The 24,797-nt window shown below is 41.1% G+C and overlaps 2 protein-coding genes across 2 annotated transcripts in view; one reads left to right on the top strand and one right to left on the bottom strand.

Annotated features, from left to right (window-relative positions):
* Positions 1-1,671: 1,671 nt before the first annotated feature.
* The window catches only part of pard6a (par-6 family cell polarity regulator alpha), a 44,099-nt gene continuing 20,973 nt past the window's right edge, over positions 1,672-24,797 (top strand). Inside the window, exons 1-2 of the mRNA XM_020104677.2 lie at positions 1,672-2,080; positions 18,446-18,668. Coding sequence (XP_019960236.1) covers positions 1,946-2,080; positions 18,446-18,668 — 358 coding nt within the window. The 5' untranslated portion in view covers positions 1,672-1,945. The remainder of the gene's footprint in view (positions 2,081-18,445; positions 18,669-24,797) is intronic.
* LOC138411862 (E3 SUMO-protein ligase ZBED1-like) lies at positions 5,552-7,088 on the bottom strand. Its single transcript, XM_069533104.1, has one exon. It carries the CDS (start codon positions 6,944-6,946, stop codon positions 5,675-5,677), a length of 1,272 nt encoding a protein of 423 aa, XP_069389205.1. The 5' UTR covers positions 6,947-7,088; the 3' UTR covers positions 5,552-5,674.

The raw sequence follows: 24,797 nt of genomic DNA, 5'->3' as shown, positions 1-24,797 counted from the left end.
AAGGAAGTACCTTACCCCTGACAGTTATTACATTCGATTCAAGGAGACACAGGACATAATCAGACTATACTTCTGTAAAAACACACCAATGCCACAAGGGAATGTTCAATTTACGACAATTAGACAATTATGACTCCACTTTTGAACAGCCTGTTGAAGGTGTTTCATACAGTATGATAAAAACTTCTTATTTTCATAGTTGTTCAGCCCCCTCTGGAACCCAATAACCTCCATTGCCACTAGTTGGTTACTTCTGAAACCTAGAGTATAATAGTTTCTGATCAGAAATGATACAGCCATGTTGATTTTATAAATTCATTTCAAGTTCTTTCAGCTTGGATTGGTTCACCAGACACTTTTTTTCATCCCATCATCTTGTAGTTTCTGCACTGAAGCCTCCTTTTGCAGAGCCAGAACCAGATTCTGTGCCAGAAAATTGGTGGCGCTGGTTGGTGTATAGCTAATGTCTGCATGTCGCGGTGCTTTGCCCAAACGGTTTGCACCCGTGTTTCTTTATGGACAATGGTAGCCTATTCTATGAAAGCTGAGCATAGTGTGGAGTGACAGTCCTAAAACATTTAGTCTCTTTGAGGTTGGGGCAACTGATCTGTGTTTAGTATAAACCATAGCTCCTCCAGTCCACATGTTGATACCCTCATTTGCCCTTGATGATGTACCATAGCTGTGTGTCAGAAAAGTGTTATGTAAAGAAACTACACTATATGAGTGTGTGTGTGTTTGTGAATAGATAAATGTGACCTGCAATGGTCAACAAGACCACATACTATACTAATGCAGTCCATTTTACACCCATGAGGAGGTTTGGGGTTCAGTTCACTCATCAACTTCAAATCTGAAGAAAAGTGGGCTTCCTCTTAGATAGCAGAGTTGAGTTGAACTTAAAGGTACAGTGTGTAGAATTTTGTGATATCTAGTGTTGAACATGCATGTTGCAGCTGATCACTCCTCACCTCACCCTCTCCTTTCAAACATGAAAAAGAAACTGTGGTAGCCTTTAATTGTCATAAAAACTCAAAAGGTTTAGTTTGTCCAGTCTGGACTAAAACATGGCGGCCTCCGTAGAGAGGGTCCCCTCGATGTATTTAAATATAAAGGACCTTTTGTGGGGTAAAGAAAAGTATAATTCATACAATTGAGATGAAATGAACTAGTGAAAACATCATGAGGATTATTCTACATAAAATGTCTGCCAGTAGAGCCCTTTCACCTCAATCTTACACACTCGACCTTTAAGTTTAGCTTTTCCTGCAACATGTTTGTTCCTGCAGTGCTCATCCAATTATTTGCATGCATTGTAGTATGGTAGATAATGGTACTGGTGACTCATCAGTCAACATGCAAATGCTGAATATGCTAAAAGCATTTTATTTGCATTGAAAATGGTTGAGATTTTTCGAGAAAAAATGATATTTCAGGTTGTGCACATTTTCTACATTTGATTTGGAAGTAATCCAAAAGTATTCACGTAAGATCACATTTAGTTTTTCTAATCCAGTGCATTGTGTTGTTAATCACAAACGTTGGCGTGCTCTTTCTTCTGAGTGACAAGGTTTGAAAATAGTCTGACCCAACCCTGAGAAGGAACGTACAGTAACAGCGGTATGTCCCGCCCCCTGGTTGTGCCGTCCAGTCCGGGCAGGTGGGAGGAGTAGAACGGGTTACACTGGCACCTCACATTCCAGACTGGATTTACCGGACTCCACCTGTCGCGAGCTGGCGCTCTGTTGTTTAGTGTCTTTGTCGCAAAAAGAGAACACAGCCACTCTGACACCGGACTGTACGAGACACACGCTGGAGCGAGAGCTGTCTGTGTCGACATGAAAATAACAAGCGCACCAGCTCCCGCCACCTGTTTTACGTTCTGAATGTTTTTTTTTATTTTACCCGACGACAGAGGAGCGAACAACAAGCAGAATTCTGGTGGATGGTTTTATCCGCAGTGCCTCAGCCAAGCAGCCAGCCGGGGAGCAGAATGTCAAGGCGGCAGCAGCAGCAGCAGCAGCAGCAGCAGCGTACGCCGTTAAAAGTCACAGACAGCGTGGTGGAGGTCAAGAGCAAAGTGAGTACCAAATGTAACGGGGATGTTTGATCGTTCATTTAAGCGGAAACGAGATGATACGGGTCTGGTTTACTGGTACGAGTGTACCGACACGACCGACATAACCGCCTGCTGTCGTTCAGTCATCCGCCGTGATGTCTCTCTCTTCCAGCAAACCCACTAGCGCCTCACAGCTGTGATTCAGAGGAGATGTTGTTCTGTATGTAGTGTGGTGCAACTGACAGGCGGCCTGGGTGTAGCCTGCACCGGGAGCAGGCTGCCACATCCTAACCACTGCCCAACCACAGCCGAGCCCGCTGCTTCCGCCGCGCCGCTCAGTTCCGCATTCACCCCCCCCCCCCCCCCACGCACGCACGCACGCACACACTCACAAACACACACACACCCACCCACCCATCCATCTCATGAAACCACTCTGCTGTTAAACCTCATCCTCTCACTGTAGATGGTCCCTTTCCTTATTTGCTCTCTTCCAATCAGTTTTCCCAGCAGGTTTTGCTTCTCTGTTTACTGTTACTGCAGTATATCCCATCTGCATGCCGAAGTGTCCTTGGGCAGGATGCTGAACCCCTAATAGTGCTGCCCATCAATACACTGTATAAATGTGTGGGTGAATGGCAACCTGTACTGTAAAGTGCTTTGGTATGTGTCTCATTTACCATTTATTGTACATATCTGTAACAGCAGCATGATTACGTAAGTGGTCAGCAGCGGTTGGAATCAGCCAAAACTTAGGACAGTCGTTTAAAATATTTATAGTAGCCCATCAATACATACAGACTTTAAGAACATTGTGTGTGTGTATGTGCGTGCATGTGTGTGTTTTTCTGACTGAAAATAATGGCGACATGCCCGTAGAAGACACCAACGAAGATGTCTAGAGAGTTTGTGGTGATAGTAGCCAACAGGGGTAGTCTGTCTGTTGTCCAGAAAATCAAGTGATCTCCGCAGCCGAGTTATTACATCACTTCCTGCCTCTGCCTGCTCCATCTCTCACCTGAAAAATGTGGAGGATTCGTTGTTGTGAATGCGTCTGTGCAGAGAACCTCCTACTGTGTTATGCATGTGTGAAAGGCACACTGCGGGTAAATTCCGTTGCTAATTCTCCAGATTTTACCTGCAGATCTGTCTGAAAACGGCTTCATTCAGAACATTCAGTGTGGAGCATGTAAATCTATACTTGGCTATCAGCTCCATGTAACAACTGTATCTTTTGGATGTGGAAACAGACCTTTCAACCTTGGTTTCTATCACTTTCCGTCTTCACCTTCTTTGCCTCCGCAGATGAAGCTTTCTTCTTTTGAAAGGCTGGGTTTCCACAGTAACTTTGGTTGTTCCACTACCTGGGGAGAGCTATTGAAAGGTACCAGGGAAAACAGCAGTGTGGTCCACGATCTATTTTGGTGGTGCAGTATCAGATACACACCATAACTTTTGTGTCTGATTGAAAAGAGAAATTGACTCACTGGGAACCAATCTGGTGATATTATTTGTAATATCAGCATTTACTTCTTATTGACAGGTAAAATTATAAGAAATGTTGCCACTTTAAACTTATTAGAACATTTTGATAAATTTACTAGGATTGCGTTTCCTATACTGCTGCATGATATATCGAAAATGCATCGTCATAACATGCGCGATATACATGAAACATAAACATTTCATGTTTCATGCATGCACGCTCTGCATGTCATATATTTGGTCAATCAGATGGAGCCCTGCTGCTTGGGCTGGGCGATGAAACGATATTGATAATTGTGACAATTGACCATGCCACAGGGCTCTCACCACAGCAGCCAGACCCAGCTACCTCCACAATAAATACCTGTACATGATATAACTTTTCTTTGATAGAAATGTAACATTGGTAGAACTCATCCAGTCTCTGTTTTGATGACCAACACCAACAGCCAATGATAATGAGAATAGCGCCGCGCCGAACCAATCATTTGGCTGGAATAAAGTTACATCCACATCAGGTTAGCTTGACACACACAGCACAGAGTGTAAGGAGCAGCTGCTACTGTTTAGGCTGCGGCACAGAGGTGGACGACTCTGCATCGATGCAATGACTGAACATAATCATGTTTAGCCACTACGTTCCTTGTTTTAGTCGTTTTCCACAGCTGAATAATTAACACCACTGCTTCAGGATCTTCCTGTGTCAGAGTCTCTGTTGGAGTTTCATCCTCACTCCTCTGACCTGGGCTCACTTTACACTTTAACAATAAACACCACCACTGGTCACAAGTTATTTGGCCATGTACAGGACGTTTACTTTGTGTTTGTTTTATTCTCTGGCGTTTATGAGACACATGTTTAAACCTGCAACACAACAGGACATCAGGGTTAAAGTGACCAGAACAATCCAGGATCATGATCCGACATCATCGATTAATAACTATTTTAGAATATTGGACTAGATGATGAATATCCCATGTGATTATCAGTTTGTGTGTGACGAGGGACAAAGACGAGTGGGTACACACACACTCACACACACTCACTCCCGCAAATTACAATGTAACGCTGTGTTTTAACTTTATTTCAGAAGAAGCAACCCCCCGTTTATCCAGGAACATAGATATGACTTCATCAGGTTTTTATAAAGATCAGTTCTAAGTGTGATTAGAAAACATCCGAAGAGCAGAGTCACTTGTTGACCAGCGGAGTAATGCGCCTCAGTGGAGCTGATTTAAGATAAGATGAAACTTTATTAATCTACACTGAGAAAATTCAGTTGTTACAGCAGCAGGCATGTCAGAATGAGGTAGATACAAGAATAAAGAAATATAAAAAGGCATTACAATTTTTTTGAGTATGGGCAGCTGTGGCTGTGGGGTAGAGTGGTTGTCCTCCAACCACAAGGTCAGCAGCTCAATTCCCAGTTTTCCCCATCTGCATGCTGAAGTGTCCTTGGGCAAGATGCTGAACCCCAAATTACCCCTCAGAACAAAGTGCTGCTAATAGATGCACTGTATGAATTTGTGGGTGAATGGCAAACTGTACAGTAGGGCTGCAACTAACGACTATTTTAATAGTCGACTAGTCACCGACTATTGAAACGATTCGTCGACTAATCGGATAATTATTATTTTTTTCTTAAATTTAGCATGAAGTTGCTTTAATTGTGTGGCAAATGATAATTAACACAAGAAAGATGTCCTATCTAAAACCAATTAGGCACAGTGCTCGGTCAGTATAGACATAAATCCATAAATAAATAAACCTCTGTCCATTTTTTAAGGACAGGCAAATGTGTTTTATAAAAAATTAATAATTAATTAAAATTAAGTAAACATTTTTTCCTGTAAACCAAGGACAGGCACATTAGCAGCAGTAAAACAGTAAATAAAACAAATATTAAGTGCGTTTTGTGAAGTACATTCAGTGGTCAACTGCACAGTCTGTTGCAAAATAACTTTACAATTCTCAACAGTTTGAAATCTAACAGTTTTAACAACTGTTTGTAGATACACAGCTGAAAATAAAGCATTCAGAGTTGTCCAAATTCAAGTTGTAAACATGGACTGTGTGATACAACCTGGACACAAACCTGTCATGGTGGACAGACCAGGTTTAAAATGAGGCTCAGGCTATGTCATTCAGTTTATTCATACTAAGAAAAGTCAGCATATCCACATGCTCTCGTGTGAGGCTTGCTCTCTTCTGGGAGCAGATATTTCCTGCTGCTGAGAAGATTCGCTCTGCCGGGGTGGATGTTGCAAGAATGCACAGAAGAGATCTTGCTAGGTTTGACAGTGTGGGAAAACGCCCCTCATTTTCTCTCCACCAGCTGAGAGGGTCATCCTTTTTGGCTATTGGTGCCTCTGTGAAGAACATCTGAACTTCCCTCCTCACCATTTGGATTTTTTTGTCCTCCTGGGTTTCCTCCTCTTCATCACTCAGACTGTCAGTGTCAGACTGAAGAAGGTTATCCAGCGCTGACTTTGCCCCTGGGACATTACCCCTCCTCTTCTGCTCTAGCTCAGGGGCATCATATATCCCAGTCTCGACCTCAACTGCACTTTGCACCCTTGTGCCATCTTCAGGTGAGATAAACTTCATCTTTCTGAATCTTGGATCAATGGCAGCTGCAAGAACAAGTGGGTTGTCTCTCTCTGCAGACACAGTGTTAAGATTCTCCCATCTCTCACTTATTCCTTTTCCTGCAATGGCTAGAAAGGCTTTTCCTGAGCTCGTCTCAAACTGGGTTTGCTGTTTGGACCGTTGCAACCCTTTGACCGGCTGTGGAAGACATGAAGCAGTAGCATACTCCTGTCCACTGAGGAAAACGGTAGCACATTCAAAAGGCCCCAACCCTTGCACCAGCTCTTCAAGTAGCACCCACTGCTCTGGTTTCAGGTCAAAGTAGTGCTTGCCTCTTGGTGTTACCTCAGGGTCAGAGAGAGTTGCAGTGACTGGCCAGCGCTGCTCCAGGAGTCTCTCCACCATGTAATAAGTACTATTCCATCGTGTACTGACGTCCAGGATCAGCTTGTGCTCTGCGGTGTTAATTTGCTGCTGCTTCTTCTTCAGTTTTGAATTTGCCAGCTCACTTCTCCTAAAGTGCTCCACTAAGCTTCTTGCAGCACCAGTAGCTTTGTTGATGCTGGGCTCTTTGAGGGCACTGTTGACAATAAGTTGGAGGATGTGCCCAGCACAGCGGACTGAAGACCAACCGTGTTTATCTTCCAGGAGTTGAGCTGCCGCCACAATGTTAGACCCGTTGTCGTGTACTATTACTTTAATTTTGCTAGGCAAGATGTCAAATTTCTCTATCACCTCTTCCATCCATATCATGATGTTCGCAGCAGTATGCCTCTCCTCCAGAGGTAGAGTGGCGAGGTTCAAAGTCTTCATTTGCCAGTCTTTGGTGATGAAGTGACACGAAACTCCAAGATATGCCTCTGTGGCACAGCTGGTCCAAACATCAGACGTCAGTGTGAGGGAGCTGTTGACCTCTTTTAGGATCTCCTTTACCTTTAAACAAAAAAGTTGATTTTTGTAAATATTTAAAGTGCAAAAACCTAAATGTCAACAGAAACTATTCAACATACAAGTTTTACTGTTTTAATAATTGCAGCTACTCTATGATTTTACCAAAATTAAGTTATGTATTTCAGCTATTTTAATATATATATGTAAATATAATATATGAATGAAATATATAATTGCTTTTAAATGAAATTTGTGATTGCTTGTATGAAATATGTGTGATTGTTTATATGAATTATGAAATGTGTGTGTGTGTGTGTGTGTATGTGTATTTTAAACAATTACCTTCAGAAACGTACTGTATTTCTGCTCCATCAAGTGGGTGAAATGGGTTCTGGATGGCAGGATGTAGTCTGGGTTGAACTGGGCTATCATCTGTTGAAACCCGGCACCATCGACCATGGAGAGCGGCCTCATATCATAGATCAGCATCTGCAATACTGACTCAGTGAGGGCAGTCGCCCGTTGCGGGTTGCACATCTGCCTCTTTTGCAGAAAGGGGTCCATGGTCGCTCTCTTCTTCGGACTGCATGCACTTAATTTAAAATAAGTTTGTCAGGCGTAATGTTAAAGCTCTCTTTTAAAGCGAAAAAAATGCTTATAAAATGTACAATGTACATCAAAAACAAAACGTGGATTGGCTTGAATGTTACTTGAATCTTACCGAGGCGAGTCAGACTCCGTTGCGTTCAACTGCCCCACGTGCTTTCTCTTTAAATGCTCGTGCATCACCGAGGTGCTGCCGTGATACGCAAGGTCTGCCTTACGAACCTTGCAAGTTATCTTTTTATTCGCCGTATCCAGGCTAAAATGCTCCCAAACTTTAGACGTTTTGGTACACGTAGCTACTGTGTTGGACGCCGCCATTTCTGTGTACGTGACGCTATGTGCGACTCTCGGCAGAGATTGTAATTAAATGAGATGCCTCACTCTGTTGGAAAAACACGTCTGGCGACAATAGTCGACAATGGAATTCATTGTCGACTATTTCTATTATCGATTTGTGTCGACAACGTCGACGAATCGTTGCAGCCCTATTGTACAGTAAAGTGCCTTTAAGTGGTCATCAAGACTAGAAAAGCACTATGTAAATACTTACCGTTACATTCACCTTTTCAGTGCAAGTAAAATAATTTTTGTTAAAAGATTTTTTTTTTTACAGAAGATGAACATTGTACATAAACACAAAAAAAATATGTTTTCTGGTTATTTTTTTATTTTATTTATATTCTGATATATCGATATGAGAAAAAAATTGGTATATGATTTTTTACATATCTTCAGTGACTCATTGTCAGAAGAAGAGAATAGAGAGATAACAGAGAATTGCAAGGCGGCTCTGTCAAATCTCGCTCCGCCTCCTCTCGACTAAATTCTACCGTAGAGACTTCTAGTGATCCCGTTTGTCCCGGGTCGAATTCATCACTATGAGTGGTTGATTATATAAAAGAATTGCGTAGCTGATTTGTGATAGCCCTAGAACCTGAGGGAAAAGTAACACACGCACACACACACACACACACACACACACTGCCTCCACTGCTTTCTCTCTCAGACTCAGCTGATGTCTCTGCATTGCTACAGTTTAAAAGTTGATTTGTTTGAAATTATGTCACAATAGCAACACTGATCATCACATAATGATCGATACTTTTCTTATTGAGTTAAATCTTTCTTCAGAGTAGCGCGCAAATTCATCAGCAGTCCCAATTGCTCTGTTTACCTCTCTCTCTCACTCTTACACACACACATACATTTGTGTCTAACAAATACTTATCCATACAGACAGTGTGAGTGGACACATGCAAAAACTCAGACTGGGTAAAAACAGCAGACTTTCTAAACTTATCAGTAAAATTACTGACAGAGCTGCTAAAAACTGTAAAATGGTCCAAACAAGTATTAAAAGATGCCAAACGATCACTGTAAGTGAACTTAGTGGAGCTGTGCATGGCCCCCTGGGTGTCTGCCCCAGACTTGGTGGCCTTGTGTCCGTAGACAGGTGAATTGTTTTCAACATAACCATGTTGTTGGACACTGTATACTTAAGTATTTATTTATTTATTGCAAGTAATATCGACATCGCAATGTTCAACAATGGTATCGCATGTTGTCCTAATATCATGCAGCCCTATTTCTTTTCAGATTTAGACTATTAATTTGGCTGTCCATTGGTTCCACTGACACTTGGTCTGAAACACTCAGCACTCCTGCCCCCCCTCACAAAAAAGCCCAGTCTGCTCTGATTGGCCCGCTGGTCCACTCTCTTGTAATTGGTCAAATGCTTTCAGGGCTATTTTATTGAGTTGCCTTATTGTAGAAGGTTGGTCAGTGAATTTGTGTTTCCTGTCATCATAAGCAGTGTATCTGTATGGGACTTTTATTATGAAGGGTCACCGATGAAAGTTGTTCTGTTTTGGGAGCGAGGTGTCACTAGTTCACTAGTTGTGAAAAAGTAGTTCAAGCCACATTCTTCATGTCCTTATCATACTATTACCTCTCAGTATAAGTGAACTAAACTCCTGGATACATTGATTAATAGGAAGAGCAACAGAGATAGAGGTGTGTGTGTGCAGAGCTTGTCAGAAACCGAAAGTAATATTGTGGCATCATTTTAAACAAATCAAAATTAATCTATGGCGAGTCAGAGACGTCAGCTGAGACAGATAAAGAAAGAGAAAGACAGCAGAGTAGTGGAGTCAGTGTGTGTGCACCTTTACTTTTCCCTCATGTTCTGGGATTATCATGAACAAGCTATGCAATTTGGGACTAAAGTGATCACTAGACGTTTTTAAAGTAGAAATTAGTTCGGGAGGAGGCAGAGCGAGATTTGATGGAGCTGCCTTGCAGTTTTCTGTTGTTTCTCTATTGTCTTCTTCCGATCTTTAATTTATTATACAGGGCAGCAGGGCTCCATCTAATTGGCCAAATATATTGACATGCAGAGGGTGAATGCATGGAATGTGGAACACCATTTATTGCAGTTCAAGTGGTTTTCCGTTACATATATTGCACGTTTGTATCACGATGATGATATTTTCCATATATAGTGCAGCCCTCATTAAAACACCATGTTTTTAGCCTAAATGTCCTCTGATATCCTCCTGGAGCAGTGTTCACGTTCACACAAACACGCTGCACACAGGCTCTCGTCCAAGGGTACACGTGGAGTGCGCAGTAGCATCGCTACTTACGGTAGAGGACTTTTACGCTAAAACCATGGTGTTAATGACTCCGTTTCAAGTCGAATTTGATTTATATTGTGATATATATATCGATACTGACTGATATGAAAAAATTATCGGAATGAGGTTTTGTTCCATATTGCCCAGCCCTAGGTCAGACTAGAGAGAGTTTTTCTGTAGGAAAAGTGGAGTTTTATTGACATTGTGTTCACACAGTTCCCTTGCATTTACTCTTATTCTGTTGTTATTAGTGGAGGTAGTGTGTTCATGATGATTAAGGCTCGTTCTTCAGTAACAACAGATACAGAGGAGCTGATATAAAAAAAAACATAAATAAAATAAACCACACACACTATTAAAACAATAAGTGGACTGTCTTGCTCTGTTTTCAAAAATTGTTCTTGAATAAATATCCCTTAAGGCACCTTGTGGATATTTTTCCTCCATTTAGGGTTTTCTTTTTTTTGATAATTTTGGCTGTTTTTCCGATGGTGTGTATTTTAGTTGCAATTTTAAAATATCAACCTCTCGTATTCATGAATTGCCTCGCAGGCTGGATCAAACAATCGTGAAAATGTACACATATTAGATATTTAGAGGATCAGCCGATTTAGGTTTCTTCTGTCATATTTAGTCCAGTTTATGCAGACTTTGAATTGTTTAGAGTTGTATACCTTTATTGTGTCAGCACCTCCTCATATACAATGTTGCTGAGAATGCTATGCTTTATTTTGTCTCCTTATGCTTGGAATGAGAAGTGTGCATCTAGTGTTGATGTACAAATGTAAATCTGTACATACACGGTTTTTATTTCTACATATGTATATCTTTTATTTAATTTTAGTCTTGAATTTTATATTGCTATGTTTATACCTGCTTTTGCTCTTTCACCTCATTTTCAGGAGCTCGGTGACATTTGAATTTCCCTACGGGGATTAATAAAGTATTTCTGATTCTGATCCTGATTCTGATAACAACCACAGATTTTGCAACCACGAGATGGTGGAGGTTCTAATCGAGTAGATACCTTGACCCATTTGCATAGTCCATTGTGCGGATAGAGGGTTCTAAGTAGCATGAATTCCATTCCCACCCGAAGGGTAAAGTGTGTGGATAAACTTAGCTTATACACATGTTTACCCTCTAACTCCGCTGTGTCTATGCTACTGCAAACATATTCTTTGTCTGGAAACATTTTTGCCATGGAATGCTTGAGGTAGGGAGAGCGGCAGCAAGACCCCGAAAGGAAACAGAACAGAGCAGGCATCAATGACAACAGAAATTACACTGAATTAATTAAACCCAGTGTGAAAAAGGGAGAGCTGGGGTGGAGGTGGGTTGCAAAATGGATTGCAGAGGAAGCAGCACGGGTGGGCAGGTTTTTTATCATTCTTATGCTCTTGTATTAGTTTTTTTTTGCTACTGGATACCTACATTTCCATCGGGATCAGTAAAGCATTTGTCTGTCTGTCTTTATTATTCTGTAGGAGGAGTTCATTAAAGTAGAATGCAATAATAATAAAAGCAAAAACCAAGTTAAAATTGTACATTACAATTAGAGATGTCGGGATTAACTGGTTTTACGATAACCGTGGTTTGATAATGTCACAATTTCATAACCATAATAATTGTAATAACTACGATATCTAACTATGGTGTCCTGCCTCTCGCAAATCACGTAATTTCTGTGTGCGCAGCGATGTGAAATCAGTCACGAGTCACGTTTTGAGTGCGCAAGCCACTGAAGCGTTAGTTGGGAAGAGACAACTGACTGAAAGGTCTTATTTCCACCAACGTTGGACAAACAACTCCGTTGGAGGAGTTCACAGTGAGATTAGGTATCCGTGTTTACTTTCAGTTTTTGACCAGGGGTATAGGTGTGTGTGTGTGTCAGGAGTGGCTGATACACACATACACACTCTTTCTCTCTCTTCCTATTAACCATTATAAATGCAGCTGAGAATTTGAGAGTTGCTCCCATAACAGAACAACTCCCGTTGCTGATTGATCAAAAATAAAAAGATTCACAGCTTATGACAGGAAACACAAATTTAGTGACCAACCTTTCACAATAAGGCAACTAAATAAAAAAGCTTACATAAATAATTTTTAAATAGATAAACGTTACACTATAAAAACTAACTGGATATAGTTGATGGTAATAATAAATATTTTAGTTCATCTATTAGCTATATATTGCTTGTTGTGAATCTTTTTTCTTCTATAGTATCGATAATCATGAAAACTGTGAAGCCGTGATATTTCCTTAAAATAATCGTGGCACCAAAATTTCATATTGTGACATTCCTAGTCATGACAGTACCACCCCTCCTAGGCACAGCACCGGAAGGCCCAGGCTGATCAGGATAATGATGATGGAAGTCAAGGATGAGGGTTTGGTCGCAAATATTGCTGGCGGTGACCCAGTATTGTTCCTCAGGGCCATAGCCCTCCCAGTCCACCAAATATTGGCAGCCATGCCCTCGACGATGCACATCCAGCAGCCTCCTTACCGTTCTTTAGTCTTGATATGAGAGACGTGGATATGGGGTGGCTCTTCATGGTCCAAGGCAGCTGAATATAAACCGCGACTGGGTTAACCACGTTGGAGATAGGGAAGGCATCATTCAGCAGTTCAAAGGTGGAAGACATGAAAGGAAGGGGGTACCTGTTCTTGACGGTCTGAGTGTCTTGTCCTTTTCAACAAAGAAAAACCCAGCTCCAGCAGGTGAAGAGGCTATGCATGGCTTGTCTCTTGGGCAGAGAGAGGGAGTAAAGACTTTCTTTGGGGGGTGCGGTACCCTGTAGAAGATCACACTATCATGCCGGCATCGAGGTGGCAATCAACTGGCTCTGGATCAGTTGTAATATACATAAGATATAGTGGCATATACAGTAATGTGTGAGGATGGTCAAAAATGATCTCACAACAAACAGATAATGAGAGCCACACCAACCAATCATGTGTCTGGATTAGAGTTATAGCCATGTCAGGTTAGGTTGACGCACACAGCATAGAGTGTAGGTGGATACTCTCCATCGCACAGACAGGACATCCGGGTTAAAGTGACCGGAACGATCGATTAATAACTAGATACATGTGGTTATCAGTGTGTGGAGAGGGACAGAGAAATATCCCTCAGTGCAGTGGCACTGATTTAAATATCACAAAAAATATTGATATCGACTGATATCAAAATGGTGATAAAAAATGTTTGCATATCGTCCAGCTCTAGGCTAAAAAAGATTTAATCCACTGAATATATCAAATGTTGCTTGCCACCAAAACAATTAAAATTACCGCTAGGGTTGTCACAATACTAGAATTTCAAACTAGAAACCGATACCCAAGGAAAATACTAAATACTCGTTACCATTTTCGATACCATAAAGGCACCAAAAGAAGTCCAGAAAGGACCGCGTCAGAACCTCAGGATGAGTGCCATCCCGAATGCTGCAGAAGGCAAAACAGACACAAGGGAGGTAGTATCATTTATGGAGACATCCAGACGTGTATCTCCTGGCTTCAAATCCCACTTGGAGCAACAAAGGTATTCCTCCTCTGTTGGCATTGTTGTACACTGTCCACAAGAAAACCACCAGTTGCCATCTATTCGCCGACGTGCAGCGGTTTGTTGATCTCTGGCCAGCTGTTCCTCTCTCTGCCGCCGCATCCTCCTTTCAAGGAGCTCCTCATCTGTGTACTCTGGCTCAAAACAGTAAGGGCGTCCATCACAGTCAAAGTCGTTGTCCACATCTTCAAAATCTGATAAGTATTCTGCCATGTTGTGCAAAACTAGCAGCAGCAAACTCTGTATAAACAAACACAGCGGATCGTCATCTGTGCTGCGGCTGCACGCCTCGGTGACGTCACCCCAGTGAAAGCCCGGGATGTAAACAAAGCAACTTGGACTCACAGGGGACTAGTACTGGCGATTCATAGTACATAAAGAGTTTCGCAGCAGATAATGCGTTATTTAGAGGCTGTATTGTGGATGCCCCAATCACTTACATTGTATGGATATACGCTGATCGTGTGTGGATCTTAAAGCGTCCGAAGGACTCCAAGTTACTCCAAACCTTTATGGGTGAGTATATCTACAAACCATATGCTGGAAATAAGGCCCAGGTTGACAAAAAACAAACTTCTCCTTTAATAGTTTACATGAAGAAAATATGTTACCACGCTGTGGTAGGTAGCTGAATTAGTTGAATGCTAATGCGAGCTAATGTTAGCAAACAGACTGATAACAGAGAGACAGCAGGAGACACACGTCTTCTCTGTTTACAAACTGAAACAGCTGAGAGCTGTACTGAGGTGAGCAAGAGAAGAGGAGGAGATCCTGGAGCTGCAGCAGTGAGGAGGAGGAGAGACTGAACCACTGGGAGCAGAATGAACCTACAGGTTTGTGTTTTTATTATATTACTACATGGTCTGCTTGATATCAACAAGAACAACACAACACAAAGTGTTTTTATACCACAGCTCTGTGTTCACATCTTACTGAGTAATGTTACTGTAACATTAACATTAACAGTCACTGACTGTAAAACCTCAGAGACACTACTGAACAATTATTATATGAATACTGTATGTTACAGGAATATTTTGTAATAATTATTTTTACATATGTGGGATAAAAACATTACAGCCTACAACCCCTAATAACTGACATCATCATATAACCAACATAATGAAGAGCTAATAATAAAGCCTTATCAGAGTTTCTCCTTTGTTTATGTTTTCAGAGACTTGAAGAGATGAGTGTGGAGCAGCACAGGAGCTGACAGCTGCAGACATGGTGACCCACCTCCTGCTGGAGTGTCATGGTGTTCTTATGAACTGTAGGGACACAGCTTTCAGACAGCCAGAGGAAATGCTGTGGTCAAGATCCTGAAAACTGAGAGTCTACCACTGTACTTCTCCCAGTACTGCCAAGAAGTTTTTTTTACATATTAACAGGCAGTACCTGGAGGATGTTACAGTGTTAGACCACATTAGAGAGTGGGGGATGACAACACTGTTACCACAGCATATCAACATTTTATGTATTGTCAACATGGCTCTTTAGGCCAGGGAACCCATCTTGTCATCCCCAGCTGCTGTATTTGTCCCTCCGAAGGCTTCATACAGTACCACAAGTATTCACACACCTGCATATAGGTGTATAAGAATATAATTAGATTTATTATTAGTACTTCTGTTGTATCTTTTTAATGTAAATATTTTTCTCTAACTATTTTCACACATTTGCTTTGAAATCGTTTATTTTTTAATGAATATATTCATATTTCCCACTATAAATATTTGTTCAATTGAGTTTACACTGTAAGGAAAAGTGGGATAATAAAAGGGACATTAAACAGATTTGCTATATCTATTTTCAATATATATTATATACATAAACTGATTTTTTACACATGTTGGTGTGCCTGAGAGGCACCATGATTCAGCTTTGCTTTTCAAGGACGAATAGTGACCTCCCATCTGGATCAGTGCTGTTGAAAACAGTTACAATACTTATTAATATAATATTTGACATTTATATCCAGTTTTGCAAAATCAATTCTAATATGAGTATGTTTTACAGGGTTTGTATTCCACAAGAATGATGTCAAAACAAAGAGTGAATTTTTTAATTAAAAAAAATATTTGTATAGTGTTCTTCCATTTAGTATCCTATATACATGTTAACAACTTTAAACATTGACTGTGCATGTGAGTGATCACTTGCAGATGCAAGCTGTGGAAACAAACAAATAATATAATACTCAGAGATTTCAAACTTTAATTTTAATATGGCAGTCAGAAAGGTAAATACATCTAGGATGTATCAACAACTACTACAATGATCTTAGGCAGGAGTAATGAACTATATGAGTCTTTCTGTAACAATGTAAAAATTACTATAACAGTCTGAGCCTGAATATACACATTGTATTTCTGGTGCATAGTAATTAAACTAATCAATTGAACAACATATTGAAATTATATTGATGTGGTAAATTATCTGTTCAACAGAAAACTGGAGACTTCAGCATTAGAAAGTCTTTGTCTCTCAGTTTTCCATCCTGGAGACAACACAGTGTTTATCCTCTTTTCTGTGCTGCTCCTTTGGATTTCCGGTGGTAGTATTATCCATCTTTTCTGTTCGCAAACTTCCATGACCCGCCAGGCAAGGATGCCCACACTCTCTCCTTCTACCAACTCTCATTTCACATTTCTACTGGAAAAATAAAAAAGCCAAAATCAAACTATCCATTCTCCCAAAAATCTCTTGGCAGGCTTGACACCCCAAACTTTGCACACCAGTTACAATACCTCACTAAATGGATCCATCAAACCAACCATATTATTGCTTGGATAAACCTGGAACAATATTTTTGCTCTAGAGGATCTAGAGCAAAAAGCATCTCACTCTCAGATTTACCTGTCAAACAACATCCTTGATTTAAAATTACCGCCATCTTAACATCTCTGACAGCCTGGTGGAAAGTCATGAAGATCTTTAACTCCACCCCACCACCATATAAAATACACCCCTATTTGGCACAGCCCCGACTTTAAACGCTGCACCACTCCTCTTTACTATCACACATGGGCCCAAAAATGCTTTACTTTTCAATAACAATCACTTCAGACTTGGCAGATTCCAATTTTTGGAATACCTCCAACTGAAATCTATATTTAAAAAAAAAATAAATACAACTCATAACCCACTTGAATCTTCAAAAATAATAAATGACATAATTCAATTTACAAATCTAAATAAACTAACATAAAAAATCTCTAGAATATTACTGAGCTCAGACAACTCCATATAAATCCCAACAGCTAACGAACTCTGACCTTAACATTTCTCCCTCAAATGACTTCTGGATAGAAATAAATAAAAAAACATCTTTGAAATGACGACCAACACTGTGAAATGTAACACAAACCTACAAATAGTTCAATACAAAATTATACACCACTTATATTCTACTGGTACTTGTGGCTGTGGAACTGAAGGGGGGGGGGCCCTTCCTCACCTCGCTGCTCGTTTGGTCAGGTACCACACCCCATCGCTGCACAGATGCATATTAATTATTATGATGGTTTGAATTATATATTATTATACTATATATTATAACACCTATCATTATATAGGGTATATTCAGATAAAATATAGGGTATATGAATGTATTTACTTATCTCATTTTGTTTTTACTATTACTATTTATTTATTTCTGTCTCTTTTTGTAACATATATAACATGCTGTCATATATTTATTACTACCACAGAACAAACTCCACAATCTTTTATCTCTCCACTCCACTTTCCTCAATTTAGACCACAGCTTGTCCTAGCCAATTAAACATGGACATTTCTTTTCATTATGTACATATTTCTGTATATCTTAACTATCTTGTATGTCATTTTATTCTGTCACCATTAAAAAAAAGAAAGAAAAGATAATTCATTATCACTTGTGCTTCTTACATGGACAGATTGATATCCCTGAAATTTAACTGACTTGCTGTTATACTGTGACTATGCTATGTAATTTTTTGAGCAGGGTAGTTCATTTTAAGTGTGAACTGGAACAACACTACTGACAGCACAACACAATTTGATGACTGTATGAGTTTGATTAGCATTCTATAACAGTTTTTATTTATTTGGTTTATTATTAAATGTTTTCATGATTTATTTATTGATTTAGTCTTTGATTATAGTCTGGCCCCCCATCTACTGGCTTAGCAAAAGATTACTTGCTAGCCCCTGTCATTCAGCATAGAAGCAATAAGAAAAGAACCTCATAAACCAAACATAAGAAAAATACGGTTGGGGAAGGACAAGATGGGGTGTTTGACATTTTGAGGATATGATTTATATTAACACTTGACTCATTGCTTCAATGGGCATAATGCCACAGCCTTCACCTGTACTAAAACACGATGCTGTGCAAGAATGGAGAAGTGAGAAAATTATTTAAATTCCATATGTTGTTAATTATGATATGGTTGTATTCATGTGAGAATACTTATGTCTTTGATGTTAGTGGTGAAAGCAGCCAAACACACTTAACATGTCAAAAAGAAATTAAAGTGTTAAAAGTAATATTAATCTAGTTTGTCTGAAAAATATCTGAGGAAAAACTAACATTTAATGAATGTGTCGTTCACTTTCTGCAGTTTGAGGCAGAATACCGTCGGTTCGCTCTAAAGAGGAATGGCCAAGGTGACTTCCAGGAGTTCTACCACCTCCTCCAGACTATCCATCATATACCTGGTGTTGATGTGCTTCTGGGATACGCTGACGTACATGGAGACCTCCTCCCAATCAACAACGATGACAACTTCCACAAAGCTGTCTCAGCAGCCAATCCACTGCTCCGTATTATCATTACCAAGAGAGGTAAGATAGTGAATGAAATGTATTTACATAGCGTTTTCTTTCAATGGTCACTGTTACAGGGGCTTTGCAGTTACATTCACCCATTTTTAAACACACATATATTTTATACATTTATACACACATTTATGCGCTTTTTTCGATCATTTTCTATCACACACACCATTCATGCGCTGTCTGCAAAGCAGAGGAGTAATTTGGGGTTCAGTATCTTCCCCAAGAAATGCAGACTGGAGTAGCTGGGGATTTAACCACCGTCCACCGACCTACAGATGCCCACAAGGAAGAAAAGTCTAGCTTAGACCTGGGATGGTAACAAATTTTGCTGGACGATATATTGTCACACGAAGTATTGCCGATAAATGATATTATTGTCAACATGATAATATATCATAATAATGCACACCCTTTCAAAGACAATAAACTTTTATTTCCCAGTGTTTTTTACCTTTAGCGATCTAGCGAACTTCACTTTCAATGAGCGCACACCATTTTGCGCTGTTCCGTTTATATTTACTTTGTCGACCGAACGCCTCAGTGAGTGTTGTCTGTCGGGACGAAGGCTCTGCATCTCGAGCTGCACTTTGTTTCCCCAGCTGGTTAAACTGGGTCGGGTGGTGATGCTTTAGGTGGGCATGCAACTTTGTTGTGTTGCCTTTTTTCGTTGCCACCACTTTTGAACTGGTTCGTCCGTGTTGATGGGCTCACCTTGCTCATTTGGTTTGGAGCCGAAACCTTCCCACACCGGGGCTGTGGCATTTGACTTTACAATCATCTTTTCTCCTCGCGTTGCTCCGCACGATGCTCACTCGCTGCACTCTGTGCGTGTAGCATGTGTAGCTAATGCTAGCGGCCCCGCCTCCCCCCACAGAGACAAAGAGGCTGGATGACTGACAAGAGGGTTCACTCCGTTCATTCCGCAACAAACGCCCCCAGGTGCTGAGACAGAGCACAGAGTGAACCCTCTTGTCATCCAGCCTGCTTGGAGGTGAGAGACGAGGAAAACAAACACGCATGCACATGGCGATATATCGAGGCCGGCAAAATTATCGAGTTCATTTTAATTTATCGTGCGATTAATTGATTTATTGATTATCGGCCCAGGCCTAGTCTAGCTTAGGGTCAGTGTTTCTGTCCTTGCGTGTGGTGCCACTTGCCAGAAATGACTCCATTTCCTCTAGCACATGGTGTTGCTTTAGCTGGTAATGCACCTCCCAAATGTTTTTACTCTGTACATACTGTGCGTCTAGTGCCACATGGATTGTGCAAGAGTCTATAAACACTTCTGTCTACATCTCTGAAAGTTCATTAATGTAATTAATGAAGGAGCACAGTGTCCAGAGATTCCCAAATATTTCCTAAGTTTTTTTCAGACATGTCGTGCAAAGTATCTCTGCATAATTGGGTCTTGACTTTCTCCTGAGTTTTCGTTTCACACATTTACAATGCAGTGGGGGTTCTCTGCTCAGACGCGTTCACAGCAACAAATCCTCTGCAAACGGTTTGCTGCAACCTCAATACTTATATATGTATCTGCTCTGCTGCCTAATGTTATTGCACTTATCAGTTAGTTTGCTGGATATAAAGTGTTAAATCATGTAGGTGTATTTACTTCCCATGTGGGGGGAATGGCCTCACGGCAGCTGGTTCCAGTCACACACACAAGCTGCTTTCAGATGCATGCATTGAACTCTACAGATCCTCTGTATTTTGTCCAGAGGAGTTGCACTTTCTCTGCTGGCCCTTTAGTATAAAGTCTGTAGAATGTCAGGAGAATCCCATATGAGAACACAGCAGGGCATCCCTCGCTGGATTAATTGCAAGCGTGTGTGGGGGGTTTGATAACGCTTCTTCAGTCAGGAACACTATCTAATGATTTACTAATTTGTTGCAAATGAGGATACAGCATGCTAAGATAAAACAGGGAACATGTGCAGAACCCCCTGTTGGGTCTAGCAGGCAATGTACCTTTGTTTAGGATGAATATCGTATACCTTGTTTGGACTCGGTGCTAAAAGGTTGAGGCTGGGGTGGTGGAGGCAAGTTATCGGCAGCAGGCGTTGCTGGCAGTGTAGCTGAGCAGGGATCAGTGAGGACGAGGTCGTATTTAAAGGGACCGCTTTGGTGAGAGAATGGGCTGTGATTGGTGGGTGGCTGACGATCACCCATAACCATAATCGGAGGCTGGCAGCTGAGCATGTGATTGTGTCCTGCATAAACTAACACAATGCTTCATTTCAGTCAGGAACACTTTGTCATGATTTATCCATTTGTTGCAAATGGGGATACAGTTATGAACTTTGGATGTTCCCTGGATTAGCCGAGCAGCGTGCTAAGATAACAGGGAACATGTGCAGAACCCCAAAACAATGGAACCACAACACCAACATCAAGCTATAATGATGATATCTGTGTAGCAGCAAGCGTGCAGCTGACCTCTGAAATGATCTAAAGAATGCAGGCATGCATTCTGCGAGAGGTCATCCTAATGTTAAGTAAAACATCTGTGTAGCAATAAGCATGCTACAGACTCCTAAAATTATCAATCAAGGAATGTGGGTATGCATTGTGTGAGAGAACATACTACTGTTATGTGAAATGACTATGTGTAGCAGCAAATGTGCTGCGACCTCTACAAAAACAACTAAAGAATGTAGGCGTACATTCTGCGAGGGGACGTACTACTGTTATATGAGTTAGCTAAGTATATCAGCAAGCATGCTGCAGACCTCTAATCTAGAATGCAGGCATGCATTCTGCGAGAGGTCATACAACTGTTAAGTGGACATCTAAAATTATTATTTAAGAATGCAGGCATGCGTTCTTTGAGAGGTTGTACTACAGTTATGTGGAATCTCTGTGTGTGGCAGCAAGCAAATAACTGAACGATTTGCTGTTCAGTCATTAGCACTCATGGTCATTTTAGCTAAGATTTGAACAGAGAACATTAAAGCACGGTTGCTTCGTTTTCACTGAACTAATTTGTTTCCTTGACCAGATTTGCCTCTGAGATGCAAGCAACGATAATAGGAAATAATTCTAATGAGCAGTGGGTTGACGTAAGAGGGAAGATCAAACTGCGCAATATTGTAGATCCCCCAAAACTGATGGAGGGAGCAGCATCAGTAAAGAATCTGATGGCTAGTGAAGTCGTTGTTGAAGAGAAAAAAAAATAAATAAATAAAAAAAAAATATATATATATATATACATACATACATATAAATGTAAGTTATATGTACATATATATGCTGTTCTTCTTTACACACGGCAGTGAAAATTGTATTTATTCTGGATTACATCTATGTTCTTCTACAAAATCATGCGGTTTATCAACGATTTGTCGGAGGTGCAATAATCTAGAGATAATTGATCTACCTTGGGGAATGATATGCATGGCAAAATTAAAATAACCCAATTAAGATGAAGTTCTATTTTGGTAATGGATGCTGCATCCAGTGCACTTTTCGTGGCTTCTCTAATTCGCATTGGCTTTTGTAGAGGTAGAAGAAGAAGAAGAAGAAGATTTACTTTTATTGTCCCGTGACACTTTTACATGCATAAATGAAATTGTTCTCCGCATTTAACCCATCCAGTTGGCACCTGTCGAAACACACATAGAAACATACATTGACAGATGCCATGTACACACATATACTGGAGCGGTGGGCTGCTGTTGCCCTTGAACAGGATGTTGGCAACATCTGCTCCCCGGGCGCTGGCAACAGCAGCCTACCCAGGGCCGGGTCTAGGCAGGGGCAAGAGGGGGCCTGGCCCCCTCAAATAAATGTTGTGTCCCCTCAAACTAAATCCCCCAAAATATATTAAATTTCATATATTTTTTATTATCTCATGCTTCTCTCCTCCGCTCCACTTCTTAATGTCTTAATGTCTTGCTTGCCCCCTCAAATATAAAATATATCAGGTTGTTTCTCATGTCATGTTTCTCACCTCCGCTCCATCTCCCCTTTTCGCTCTGCTCAGTGTATCGGCCTGCTGCCGGTTCACTGTGAGGGATAGCTGTCTGCCCAACTTCCAATCACCCTTTAGTATGCAAATGAGCTAGTGTCAGGTTTCTAATAGCAGCTTGCAGCAGTAAACTGCGAAGCAAAGGAGCTCTGTTAAATTCGGTCATAGTGTTTTGTGTAGTGACATACTTAATTGCTAATAACATAATAAAAACAAGAGTTAATATTTTTCTTGAAAATCTTTATTTGCTCAGTCAACAACAACAACCAAAACCACATAATCAAATTCTTGTAGTAGCTAAGCTGGAGCCTATTCTCCTAGATCAGGGTGTGTGGGCCCACAGTCCCTGTCATGTGTCACAGCACGGGGAGAGAGCACTGTCCGCTCCCTGCCACAGACTGAGCACAAATGATCTGTGCGTGCAGACCCCTAAAGAAAGCCCCACCCCCACCCAACTTCTGCAATCTGGCTGCTTTTTTACAATCCCATCTTCACTTTTCCACTCCTGTAAAACTTTCAGCAGACTTGTCCCAACCTTGTGTATCTCATTCTCCTCAGGGACTCAGCCTTGTAAACAAGTGACATACAACACTAGTGTAGAGATTGCTTGCATTCCATTCTGCTGATCATTCTGAGGTTACATATACAATGCATCCGTTTTTCAGAGCTTTTAAAAAACATACTCCTCCTGCCCCTACCAATGGAGATCATGGTGGCAATGCTCTAGCAAGCACCTCAGCAGATAGCGCTGCACCTACCCCTACCAGTGTTGTAGCTAGCAGCGCATCAGCTAACGTTAGTAGTGGTTCTGCTGCCTGCATCACTCCAGCAGTAGCTAGCATAACACCAGCAAGCACTACTTCTACTCTACCTCCTCCTTTCCGAGCTGTTCTTACAGTTAACCCCAAACTTCCCATTTTACCCAGTGACTTAACCACCATTGCACCATCTCAGCTATTATTAAGTAGCTACCCAAAACGTGCATTTAGCAAAAAACTGAGGTTGTTCAATCCTGCCTGGTACCGCACACGACCATGGCTTGAATACTCTGCTGAACGGGATGCATGTTTCTGCTTTCCCTGTCGCAAATACAGTACTGTGAATGAGAGGGATGTTGTGTTCACTCTGACTGGTTTCAACAACTGGAAAGTTGCACTGGAAAGTGACAAAGGGCTGCAGAGGCATGTGTCCTCCCACAACCATGTGCATGCTTCTACTCTCTGGGCTGAGCACCAGAAGAGAGAGGCTACTGGGGGAAATGTTGACACATTATTGGTTGGCAAGACACAGGTAGAGAAAAATCGGCACTATGTTAAGAGTGTGGACAACGCTGTGAAGTTCCTCTGTGTCAATGAGTTGAGTCTACGTGGAACAACGGAACACAGGCGTGATGCTGCTGGTCATGATGATGATGATATTGATGATATTAACTTTTTCTTAAGTTAATGGAATATACCCTTGAGAAAGATGAAAAACTAGCCAGCATCGCCAAGGGTATCCCAAGGAATGCATCATATACATCAAATCACATACAAAATGAAATTATTGACACACTGGCAAACATGGTGCTCGGAGAGATAAAAAAAAAAAATGAAAATGCTGATGCTGTGGGTTTTTGCCTCAAGAGTGATGGGAGCAGGGACAGGTGTAATGTCGAAAACCTGTCAGTTATGATTAGGTTGGTCAGTGCTTCCCTACCCGAGGAGCATCTCATTGGGTTGCTTGACCTCGACCAACTAGATGCACAGTACATAACCTCTGAGATCCTGAAGTGCCTCTCTGATGCTGGTTACAGTGCTGACAACATTCTGAGCCAGTGTTATGATGGAGCTTCAGTGATGAGTGGGGTGAGAGGAGGTGTTCAAGCTCTGCTCCAACAGAAGCTGGGAAAGTATATACCCTACATTCACTGCTACAACCACCAACTGCACCTGGTAGTTGTGCATGCCATGCAGAGCGAACAATGTACTAAAAGATTTTTTGATCTGTCTTCTTCCTTTTACAACTTTTTTCAGCACCACTACATCACTAGAAAATATGATGCTCCTAATCTTAGGAGGCTAATTCAAATACGATGGACTAGCCACTATGAGGTGACACGTTGCATTACTGAGAATGAAGATCAAATAATCACTGTTCTGTCTGAGGTGGCAACGGATGATGAT

Source organism: Paralichthys olivaceus, chromosome 10 (assembly GCF_024713975.1).
Source record: "Paralichthys olivaceus isolate ysfri-2021 chromosome 10, ASM2471397v2, whole genome shotgun sequence".
Lineage (NCBI taxonomy): Eukaryota > Metazoa > Chordata > Actinopteri > Pleuronectiformes > Paralichthyidae > Paralichthys > Paralichthys olivaceus.
Note: the sequence above shows the minus strand (reverse complement) of the source record. Positions and strands in the feature narration are given on the sequence as shown.